The following is a 12,657-nucleotide window of genomic DNA, read 5'->3' on the forward strand; positions in this document are numbered from 1 at the left end:
AGCTTAAAATTATTATTAATCATTTTAATTTATTCAATATTTTTTAACGTATGCATTTTTCAAACTTTTAATACGTAAGTTAAGTTAGTGATTATTTCAAAAGTTGATTTGCCAATCACTTTATTTTTCTATCCTTTCTGAATTTAAATTTTACTTGGTAAAGACAACTATTACAATAATGTATACATTGAATGCATCAAAACACGTGTCACACTAAATTTTAAGAAATATATATGATGTTTTTTTTTTCTATATTTTAGGTCCTAATTTTTGGGGTCTAATAAATCCACAGTGGAACATGTGCAATAAGGGAAGAAGACAGAGTCCTATCAACGTAGAACCTGAAAAACTACTTTTCGACCCGGGGCTTCGAAATATCCATCTCGACAAGCATAAGGTAAGGGCATTTTATAAAAAAAATATTACTTTCTTTCAACCTTAGAAAACATACTTCCTAAATATACGAAACCATCTATCTTTTTTCTTTCTTTATTTTAAATTCTTTTGCGTTATACAAATATGACAAAAATTCAAATACAAAAATATATGAATAAAATATTAATACAAAAAAAGATCCCACAAAGGCATGGCCTGTGTGTGGGTACACAATATAATTTAGGTCATAGTAAAATAGAATAGTAAAGGACACTGGCAAGAATACAATAGATATAAGAAGTAGATCGAGAAAAATAGTGTTAATATAAAATACCAAAATACAAATTACTTGACTATTAGAAAAAAATATTTATAAACTTTTTTTTAATAAAATAAAAAACTTAAAAACATGAAAAAGTTAAAAGTTAGCAAGCATGTACTACATGAGTGATACGTCTACAAGCAAAATGAGCTTAAATTTGTCTCTTCGATAAACAATCCAAGCAAAATTTTAAACCTTCACAAATTGAGGTAATTAACATCTAACAAATAGTCTTTGTGGAATAAATTGAACATTTATATATCTGTTCCATAATTACTCTATTTGGTACTAATTTACACCCAGATCTAAATTTGTCTCTTTCTAAAACCATGACTTTTGATTTGCCAACTATTGTGGGATCAAGAAGTGGAAGGTTATCAGTAAAATATTGCTAGTTCTTTGACTTCGGTTTATTCTACATACTACTAGGAGCTCTAAGTAAGTGACTGCTTTTAAGGAGAGACTATTGTAGCATGACCGCTTGCCAGACTACGTGGGTTTTCACACGGTTGTGGGATGTTGTTCTCACTTCTGTCAGCAACATACCCATATCTCTTATACCAACATTTATCAAAAAATAATTCTCCTTGTACATATAATACATATTTTTTTTACCTGCACCTGTAGGTCTTCTCCGTATTTCTATAAACAAACATATATTGTTGGATAAACATTAATGTAAAAAAATTAAAAAAAATTAACAACGATATTTAGGGCTCTCGTGAAATGCTTGTCAGACTAGAGGGTCGCCTCAGAAAACATTGCGTAACTCAATTGCTGTGTGTTTTTGTGTACTTCAAATGTAGAAGTCCTCACAAAAAGTTACATTTCCAATATTACACAAAAAATTTTTTAGATGCAAATCTGTTCTGCTTACTGTATTCTATCGAAATCTTAATTAATGTTGCAACAAAACGTGACCAATCCTGTGTTAAACCAATATGAAATCATTAAATCGCACCAAAATATAGCAATTTTTCAAGCTAGAATTCCTGATTACTTAAAATCATTTATAATGGAAATGTAACGTTTTGATGATGACCTCCACAAATGCATGTGTGATGTTGTACGGTGGACTACATTTTTCATTGTAGGTACGATCCCCATCACAAGGTTTTATTGTACTAAGCCATATAAAGATAGGTTTCGCGCAGCATCGAATACGTAATTATTTTTATATTAATTACCCGTTAATTGAATTTTAGAAGTATAGTTTAAAACGCTTAAATTATCATGTTGGTACTTATCAAGCCATGACGTCAGATATTCGTAAAATAATCCTCGTGCGGGGGCGTTTTCGCCAAGTCCCTCCAATGTTGCATTTCCGTTCCGAGTTTAGGCAAAGCCTACATTCGGCCGTCGTAATCCGCCGGAAGCCCCTTGTAGCCGGAAATAGTGACGGTTAATATTGCAGAGTAGAGCCTCCCGCCATAGATAGGGCCGAACACCCCCCGAACGGATAGTTTAATTACCCATGTGAAGTACCGCCAGCAGCTGTGGCTAGTACGACTTTTAGAAAATTGTAATCGTTTTAGATTTATACGATATTTTGAGTGTGTCCAAATCTTTGTTCACAAATCTAGAATTTATCCACTCAAAATATATTTATATTGACATCTCACCAATGTGAGCTTCGACTCACATTGTTGTTGACCTGTATTTTAAATAAAAACAAAGGTCTAAATAATTTCTTGTCTGCCTCTGCAGTATAAGTAACGTTCATGTAAGTAACCATCAAAATAACACTGCGTCAATATGATTCAGTGCCCTATGCACCATTCGGTGCGGATAGAGGTAAGAAGAAAAAAGAAATATATTACACATATGCAACAGAGGATTTTAATTAGATTACTTAGAAATATTAGAAATTAAAAAAGCAATTGATAATAATTAACAACTAATAAATACACAATTAAACGGTTTTTCTAAAAGTCCGTTATTAAAACATCCCTGTTCCCTTTTGACTGTTACTGCTAATCAACACAAAAAATAAAGCCACTTGAGATCTACCCAAGCTGTTTTGCCTAGCGGTCAAAATATTTTAAAATTTGTTATGTAGATAGTATTTTAGTATTAATCATTCTTGATAGAGAGGCGGTTAGCTTCGAAACCTGTAGACATTTTAATTAGGTTATAATAAAATATGTATGGTGATTTTAAAACAAAGTTACATTTTAATTATTGATTTATATATTAAATATAAAAATTAAACACTGTTTTTTTGAGTCTACTAAATTGTACATACTTTATAGTTAAATAACACATAAAATTGAATTCTGTGGCAATTATGGCATTCGTTTGAAAATGCTATAACAAGGCGAAACAATTGTAACAAAATAAATTTTTTAGTGTTTTTTAACAATAAAATACAACTAAGTAGACTTAAAAAATCAGTGTTTGATTGTAATTTTAATTAAAATTTATGATAAAATATTTATTGTGATTTTAAAACAATGTTATATTTTAATTCTAAAATGGAAATTCACGTTTTCGTTTCAAATATAAAAATAAATTATACAAAGGTATTTTATTTAAACCCGTGTTGGAAATAGGAAGGATAATCTAGTGTGGGCTAATCGGGAACTTCTCAGTATTTGCTCATTGCTGGGAGAAACCACGTTGCACTACTCAGGAGAAGGCGGACTGTTGGCTGTCATCAACATACCTTATGTTTCACTAGAAGTGGGTTCAGCATTTTGTGTCCTAGCATAGTTCATAGTACCAATGTCCTTCACCTTTTAATCATGTATGATACTCTGAACTCTTAAGTCATCCTCTAGATATCTTTCGAAGAAATTCCATTTAAAAATTATCATCCTTTTAAAAAGTATTTAACCAAGCATGCAAAGTTTTTCTCGGTCAAAATAAATATTTTAATAAAAAAATAAATAAACACTTGAATATACCACTTGTTCCTTAATTTATTAACCTAAATATACCCCTTAATATATTTTTTTTTCGTTAGTTTTACCAGAAGATGAAAACATCTGTAAGTTTTTGAAACTAGTCTTATAAATAAATAAAACTCATCAAGTGGTATTTTCAACATGCCATTCCACAAAGTTAATGTCGAATAAATAAATATAATTTTATTAATTTTAATTACGAATGCTTTCAAAGTCCCTATCACTGTCAGCGGGGCATGTAAGTTAATGCAAAGTATTTTTTCTCAGGTGAGCGGGATCCTTCAGAACACTGGGCAGTCGCTGGTGTTCAGAGCCGACAAGGATTCCAAGCAACACGTGAACATCTCTGGAGGTCCTTTGGCCTACAGATACCAGTTCGAGGAGATATACATCCACTATGGGACGGAGAACCATCGAGGGTCTGAGCATCATATTCAAGGATACAGCTTTCCAGGAGAGGTAAGGTTCAAAACAAAAATAAATAAAAAAAAATTCTATTAAAAAAACACTTGTATGATACCATTTAATAAGTTTATTTCATTACACGACTAGTTTCGAAAACTACACATGTTTACATCTACAGGTGAAAAGTAAGCATCTGTAGTTTTCGAATAAAATATATTTTATAAAGTGGTACTCACAAAGTGGTGTTTAATTTTGACATACAATTTGACATACGTTTTAATAGAATTAAATGTTTTTTTTTATTGATTTGGCGTTTAATTTGTAGAACTCCATTTTAATTTATGTATTAATTTTAAATCAAACACAGATTTTTTGAGTCTAGTAAGTTGTATTTTATTTAAAAAAAACACACATAAAAATTAATATTGTGCCAATTATATGAACCAATTTAGAAACCTTGTTCTTGAATCACTAGAACTTCACTAGACAAAATCTATTGGTGAGATGTAAAGAAGCTTTTTATTAAGCAGAAACTCTTATATTAGTATGTGAGGTCCGAATCCTGGATTATAATCACACACATGAGAAACGCCAGAAAATACCATTTTAATTTTTATTATTTAACCTTATAATTTGACCAGACAATTTATTTACAACATTTTGAGTGTGTCCAAATACTTGTTACTTGGTCGTCAGCCCCGTAAATTGTGCCAATTGTTTCGCCTATTTATGTTCATTTACATTACATGACCGTCAGTCCATTTGATCTTTAAACGTTACTCTTTAAATAAGCTAAGTCACCCATTAACCGTACACTTATTTTTTGTAACTGCAGACAGTTGGTATAGATCCATATTTAATTTTTGGGTAATATATCCAAAATTAAACACGGTTATTAGATTGAATCCTACTTTTATTTACATATAAATGATATGTCCGCCTCCGTAGTGTAATGGTCAGCACGCTCGGCTACCGTTTTGGAGGTCCCGGGTTCGATTCCCAGGGGGGCTAAAATAAATATAAGTTATTTTTTTCAGTGTAATATTTATTCAATATTACACTGGACTGGTACCTGAAGCGGAGGGCTGATCACCTTTCCTTCATGTGTAAACGATCAACATAACACTGCGTTTATATGCCGCAGTGCCCTATGCACCATTGGGTGCGGATAAGGGTCTAAAAAAATGATAATCTACGACGCGTTTCGTCTTATTAAGATATTATCAAACACGTAGACTGTACACATCCAATGAACTATTTAGAAGCTACATGGTCCTGGACATGCGTCAACTGTTCATCAAAGAAGCATTGATTTACTTCTGGAATAAAATGGATTAGGTAAGAACTTAACAAAATATTCTAACCCGGGCAGCATTAAATATAAACTATGTTAGCCCATCCGTTAAAACAAGTTTTGCTCAAAAAAACTTTTCATTACTTTCGCCAAAGATATTTAATTTGCTGTCTATAATTTGATAAAAATTCCAGTAGTGATCATGTCTTCAAGAGCAGTGTCCGTCGATGGTCGCTTCTCGTTGGAAGTGACAAGGTAGAAAGTGAATTAATTAAGTCCAGGTGTAATTATTTTATTATAAAACCTTTATTTTATTTATTGTTTCGGCATTAACTTTGTGGTAAGACATGTTACAATGATTAAAGAAAACACTTCGTTTTTTACCACTTGAGATTTATTATAGACTACATGTTTCGGAAGTTAAACTTCCATTATTCAGGTCTGTATAGTAACTACATTATTGTTATTATACAGACCTGAATGATGGAGGTTTAACTTCTGAAACATGTAGTCTATAATAAAACTCAAGTGGTAAAAAACGAAGTGTTTTCTTGAATCATTATAAAACCTTTATACTGTAAATAGTTATTGTATCTTTTGAATGTAATGTAAACAATCTAATATTTTAAAAGAAAAACAAATAATAATTGTATTAACATGTAAGTATTCGGCTCAACACAGGCCATGCCTAAAAGAGACATAATACATATAGTTAAAAAAAAATGTATGTATCTATGAAATAAATAAATAAAATAAAATACACTGCATTTACATAGGCATGTAACTTCTTCTTCTTCTTCTTTTTTGGCTTTCCACCCTACGCGAGACTAGATATAAGTCCTCGCTGATAAACTAAGAGAGTGTTACCACTTTGATTTTGAATCGTGGAAAGTGGAATATCCGAAGTAAATGAAGGGGAAAATCTTTATGTGTTTTTTCGAGTAGATGTTAGATAAAGAGCCGGAATGGAGGGTGGAATCCGAATGCTTGAAAGGTCAAAAGCGTATCGATTATTTCGGAAACATCCCCGTGCCTAATGAAATAAATTTATGCTATCAGCGATCATGGCGCACTACGGCGCGGGAGGGAGACAGCTGAATCACAAAGCTCACACAGGGCCGGCAACATAATTTATTTATGATTTAAATATAACTTTGTTTCCTAACTTACTAACTAACTAACCATCACGCCGCTTCCCCGCAGGGGTAGGCAGAGAGAATAGAGCGCCACACCACTCTGTCCTTGCAAACATTCTTCGCCTCTTCCACGTTCATGCATCTCCTCATACATACCCGCCGATTGTTACGACTCCTAACCTGACCACTTTCAAGTATTTGGCATACCTGATCGTGCCATGTTTTTCTCGGTCTTCCTCTGCTTCTTTTCCCAATCACTATAAATATTTTACTATAACTCAATTAGAATTTATTTATGGATTTGGCGTTTAATTTGTAGAACTTCTTTTTACTTCAATCAAATCAATAAAAAAAATTAGCGTTTAATACATAAATTAATTATAATGCCTACCGGTTTCGAAGCTACCCGCTTCTTTATCGAGACTGATTAATACAAGCGATTAGCTTCGAAACCGGTAGTTTCACCGATAGTCACGCTACTCTATAATATTCTTAATACACCCAATGCACCTAAATATCTCGCAGAATTTTTTTTATACATCTCAGGTCTAGTCTAGTGCCCTTTCTTGGGAAAAACGAAGTTTATCACTTCGTTTTTCCCAAGAATGAACACTTTCCATTCCTCGCCATAACACATCATTCTTTAGTAATTTTTTCTGTCCAAGCGGCCAGGCAATGGAATGAATTACCTTTCCTAGTAAAAAACGCACCATCCCTTATGACTTTAAAGAAACATCTGAGATATTACTCTCTATCATTAGATTCCAACTGTCCATCAAACCTCTTCCCTTAGTTTTTTCCTCTACCTCCTTCCCTAAACTCTATTTTTCCTTTGCCTTCCTCTTTATGATCAACTTGTAATTTATGTTTTTTTTTTAAATGTTCAAGTACTATCTACCCTCTGATTGCAAACAGCTTTATATATGTAGTATCAAACGTTTCGATCAGTATCACTAGTCTGTTTTTGGTTGGTTGAAAGATATTGCTTTTCTTATTTCTTTTCTGTACATAAAGTTTAACTAAATAAATAATCCAGTATCGAAAAAATAAATTATATTTAAAATTTAAGCGACCGTCCGGTCCTGGTACCGCGGCTCACAGGTTTCACACACAATTACATTAAGGGAAACAAAACAGAGTATATTTAGATTTTAAATTAGCGATTCTCGCCATAAAACTCCCGTGGGTTTGGTTATCTACTCTAAATTTTAATTCCTTCACGTTTCTGAAAATTGTAATTTGACTGAAAACTTTCACAAATTATTTTTCATGATATCCTATCATTTAAAATGTGTTTATGTTCAAAATAACTGAACAAAGAATAATTGGTAATGTAGGTCTCAAATTGAGACGAAGCTTCATCGAAGTCTGAGCATCCCAGAGCTTACGGCCTGGCATTTGGCTGGCTTAAGTGATCACTTTATACACTTTAAATACAAGTTGACCATTCCGCCCATTCCTTAGTTTTGAATGACGGTGGTGCGTTCAATTGAGTATTTGTGAAGTATGATGAATAGTTTTGATCAATTTAATATGAGATGGTGAGATAGATGGCTCTAGTGTATTTACATGTACAGCGTCATGAGATTAATGATACAGTATATGTATGAGTTCCAAAATTATAAGTAGAATGGTGAATGTTATACGTGCATAATGTGATCACTTCTCCATCTTATAACAATTTTTAAGCCTTGACAATACTTACACTTTAATATCTCATATATTTCTTCGCAAAATATTATTTTTTATTATTTTTTTTTACTTGATAAATACCACTATTACTTAAAAACTATTTTAACACGTTTTTTTATGTATTCCGCATCATTTTCAAACATTGTATTGTATGGAATAAATCTAAATACGTATCACATTAGATTCTAATAAATAGTGGTATTTACCATATAATACTTTAGTTAAAAATGAATGAATATAACCAGAAAGTGACTGTCGAATCAATAATTTTTTAAAGGAAAATTTGATAAATAATATATATATTCTTCAAACCCTTATCCGCACCTCAATGGTGCATAGGGCACTGCATCATATAAACGCAGTGTTATCTTGATCGTCAACACATGAAGGAAAGGTGATCAGCCATTCGCTTCAGGTACCAGTCCAGGGTAATTTTGAATAAATATTACAGTGAAAATATCAATTAAATTTATTTAACCCCCCCTGGGAACCTCGAACCCGGGACCTCCAGAACGGTAGCCGAGTATGCTGACCATTACACTACAGAGGTCATCAAAATATATGTTTATCTTACATAATTCTCGTTTGTTAAATTTTCGTACCTTACAACAGAGTGACTGCAGAATCAATACGAGTTAAAAGATATTTGTATATCTAACATAATTCTCATTTTCTATTGTACCTAAAACAAACATGGATATAACTCGTAGAGAAATCAGTTTATTTTACCATTATTATATAAAGTGCTTATAAACATTTAATAAAACACGAAACTAGTTGCACTTGAAGTTGTTCACACATCACACATATATCTTTCGCCCTATAAAATATGAAATACGATTCCTCTGGCGCAATAAAGACGATATTTGTATGCCGAACCCTGTCATAGTGCAGGATAAATGTCCATGGCGTAAATCAAACTTGCCTAGCAAACAAAAAGAAAGAACATTGATAAAGTTCGCGATTTGCACCCTTGTGGAATCGCAAGTGGCATTTTCGGCGACTGGACCATTTTCAGATAGCTTTTTGAACTTGGTAAATACCACTGTTTCTTAAAATCCATTATGACACGTGTTTCGATGCATTTCGCATCGAGAAAATGGTGCGGAAATGAAATGTTGATCATGATACATGAAAACACAAATATATAAGGCTAAGAAAAATACTGGATTACATTATAAATTGAGTAAAATAAATAAATGAAGAAGAGTAGGAGGATCTGGGCATTTACGGGGTTTACGACAACCATAGGCTAATTTAAGTGATCACTTTACACACGTGTAACATTCACATATATTCCATATTCTTCTTCATCTTTATTGAGATGTCAAAAAATAATATGAAAAATTACTCCTATAACTGGAGATAATCCAGTTTAGTGAACAAGTATTTGGACACACTCAAAATGCTGTAAATAAATAAATATTGAGTGAATGTAAATCTTACTTCAAGCACAAGAGCTAAGTCATTTTTTTGGAGAGAAATACTGTAACAAGTATATTTTTTTATAAGTAGATATGTGAAGCTTTTGAATTGCAATATTTTTTGTAACGTTAATGCAAATAAATAATCAAAAATTAAAATCTATCAAATAATTCATTCGTTGCTTCGGCAGTCACTTTGTAGTAGTATCTATCCATTTTTAATTACATATTTACTTGGTAGATACCACTATTCCTTGAAATCTATTGTGTCACGTGTTTCGATGCGTTCACCATCAGTAGATTTTAAGAAAAAAGTGGTATTAACCAAGAAAATTTTAAATCTTAAATAAACAAGTAGTCGTTTGAAACTGCAGTTTTCCCGGCGGTGCATTTCGAGTCCGATAAATTGACACCGCTTAGCGTAGTAAGATTCTTGGCACATCTTCGTCTTGGCGCAGTATTTCCGGTTCGGAATTCGAATCCTATACATGAGTCGTGCGGCGACCGGAACTGGGAAGTAGGTTGTTCACAAAGTTAAATGGTTGGAATTTGAACAAGACGGTTGACCCATTAAATGCAAATATTCGAAAAGTTTAAAATTGAATTACGGAGCCGCCGATATTTCAAAAGTCAATTCAAACAAACAAAATAATTCATACATGTTACATCTTTGATGCATTTTGCTTATTTTTTACATATACTTTAGCTTCAATTTAGTATTCTAGCTACTCATTATCTTATTATCAGCTTCATTTTATTTTATGTAGGAAATGAAAAAGGTTTGGAACGATATACCTACATACATATATGTGTAAACTCACCAATGAACAAGTACCTAAGTATCCTTTTTTAACATCTTAACATAGATGAAGATAATGGAAGTCTGGATATTTACAGGGCTTATGACCTGTCATATGCTGGTTAAGTGACCACTTAAATCACGTGCAACATTCGCCATTCTACCCATGATTGACAACCACGCTACTTTAAAAATCTAAATATATGATAAAACTCGTAACTCAATATGCCCGAGTCACAATAGCCATCGATGGTGGGATGAAGAAAGCAAAGGTTCTTTCCATTTGTATGTGACATGAGAAAATAATGTAAAACGTACCACCTGATTTGAGATAATCAAGATTTGTTAACAAGTTTTGTATTTTTATTTTGTTATAATATTTTTTAGTTAATAAAATATGTATTAGGGACTAAAAGTTACACCCACTTATTTAAATTATTTTCATTTTATTGTTATTATTATGTTAAAAAAATATTTGAGAAAAAAAAAACTAATTAGAATCTAACGTGTCCAAGAGTATGGTCGTATATGTATGACTTGAATACAACACATGATTTATGACGTGATTTATATCAAAACATGTTTAAAAAATGATTTACGTCAAAATTATTGATGTAACTGTACATGTTTACTGGTGTAAACGTTATTTTTATTGACAAAAATATGTTGCTTATAGCAACGACTATGATATAAAATTATAAAAAAGTAAAAAAAAAAATTCAAAAACTCAATCCTGGATAGGTTAATCTAAAAAAAACAGATTTTTGACATAAGATTGAGTGACACAATCAAAATCGTAAGTTAAATAGGAATCTAATTTTTTTAAAGCTTCTTTTGAAGGGGTTAACGACGCCGACGCTAACGCCTCCGTATAGATCCGATTCAAATGGCATCGCGACGCTCCTATTGAAGTGATAAATACTTAAATCATCCAGCGAACTGCCTTGGTTCCGCTTCCAAACTTTACATACCGACTCATATTAGGGGCATACACATCAACATTAAATTAATTAAAGAATATTCGGAACTGCAAATATATTTATATTTATATATATATATATATATATATATATATATATATATATATATATATATATATATATATATATATATATATATATATATATATATATATATTTAAATATATATGTATATATATATATATATATATATATATATATATATATATATATATATATATATATATATATATATATATATATATATATATACATATAATGATAACACTTGGCGAGATCAGATCAATCAGAACCACAAATCTGGTGGTGACAAAAGTCTGCGTAATCGGCGTGTAAGACTAGATGTATGGATGTGAAGGAGGCGAGGAGTGTATGTCACACAGAAGAATGTGGCGTTCCATTCTTTCTGCCTACCTCTGCGGGGAAACGGCGTGATGGTTGTAGTACTAGTATAAATTTAAATTATTCCACCCTTAATAAATTAAAAAAGTTTTATACATAAATAATACGTATCAAATATATATAAAGAGTTTAAATATCACTATTTAAGTTAGTGGTTTGGTTGTATTTACGTACCAAGTGAAATTTGATGTTAAATTAGATATATATTACCACAAAATAAAATTATTGATATTTCCTGTTGATAATGGGTTTCTCTGTAAAATGTTAATAATGGGCTTATAAATAGGCATATTCTTCATCTTTGTTGAAATGACAAAATTTAAATGTAACTCCTAAGCGGAGAAACCCCGATTTGTGGACAAGGATTTGGACACACGAATGTTGTAAAATACTGTCATTTTTATGCTAAATGCACTCCTACCCAATTTCATTCTCTTGCCGCCTCTGATTTTGAAACATCATCCAACTTGATACGTTGCATTAGGCTATTATCCCGTGTACGGAGAGAAATACACACACTGTAAGACAGTCTGCATCCACGTTCTACGTTCTACGTAACTACGTTCTACGTGTAAGTGTGTTCATGCAGTGTCTATTGTGAATTACATTATCACATATAGGAATTATTCCACACATCGGGGGATAACAACAGATCCACATGTTCGTTTTGATGAAGAAAAGTTTATTGACATGATGTATCAATATGAACTGTTTTTCTGTTTTAACGTAATAAGTAAATTTCGATGATATTATGTGGTATTAAATAACGGATATCAAACGATTTAATGGAGAAATAATGGATGTTCTTTAATGTTTTTCGCAGATACTTTGTGGCACATTTTATAAACTTTATAAAATTAAACAACTTTGTTTTAACCACTTTTTTATTATGAGTACACTTAAACCTACCGGTTTTGACAAA

The 12,657-nt window shown here is 31.7% G+C and overlaps 1 protein-coding gene across 1 annotated transcript in view; it reads left to right on the top strand.

Annotated features, from left to right (window-relative positions):
• LOC148305200 (carbonic anhydrase-related protein 10-like) overlaps window positions 1–12,657 on the top strand; it is a 79,991-nt gene that overhangs the window by 44,071 nt on the left and 23,263 nt on the right. Inside the window, exons 4-5 of the mRNA XM_088267074.1 lie at window positions 261–397; window positions 3,871–4,062. Of these exons, the coding sequence (XP_088123200.1) occupies window positions 261–397; window positions 3,871–4,062 (329 nt within the window). The remainder of the gene's footprint in view (window positions 1–260; window positions 398–3,870; window positions 4,063–12,657) is intronic.

Source organism: Brachycentrus maculatus, unplaced genomic scaffold, assembly GCF_059751285.1.
Source record: "Brachycentrus maculatus isolate JH-2025_06_01 unplaced genomic scaffold, ASM5975128v1 h1tg000280l, whole genome shotgun sequence".
Classification (NCBI taxonomy): domain Eukaryota; kingdom Metazoa; phylum Arthropoda; class Insecta; order Trichoptera; family Brachycentridae; genus Brachycentrus; species Brachycentrus maculatus.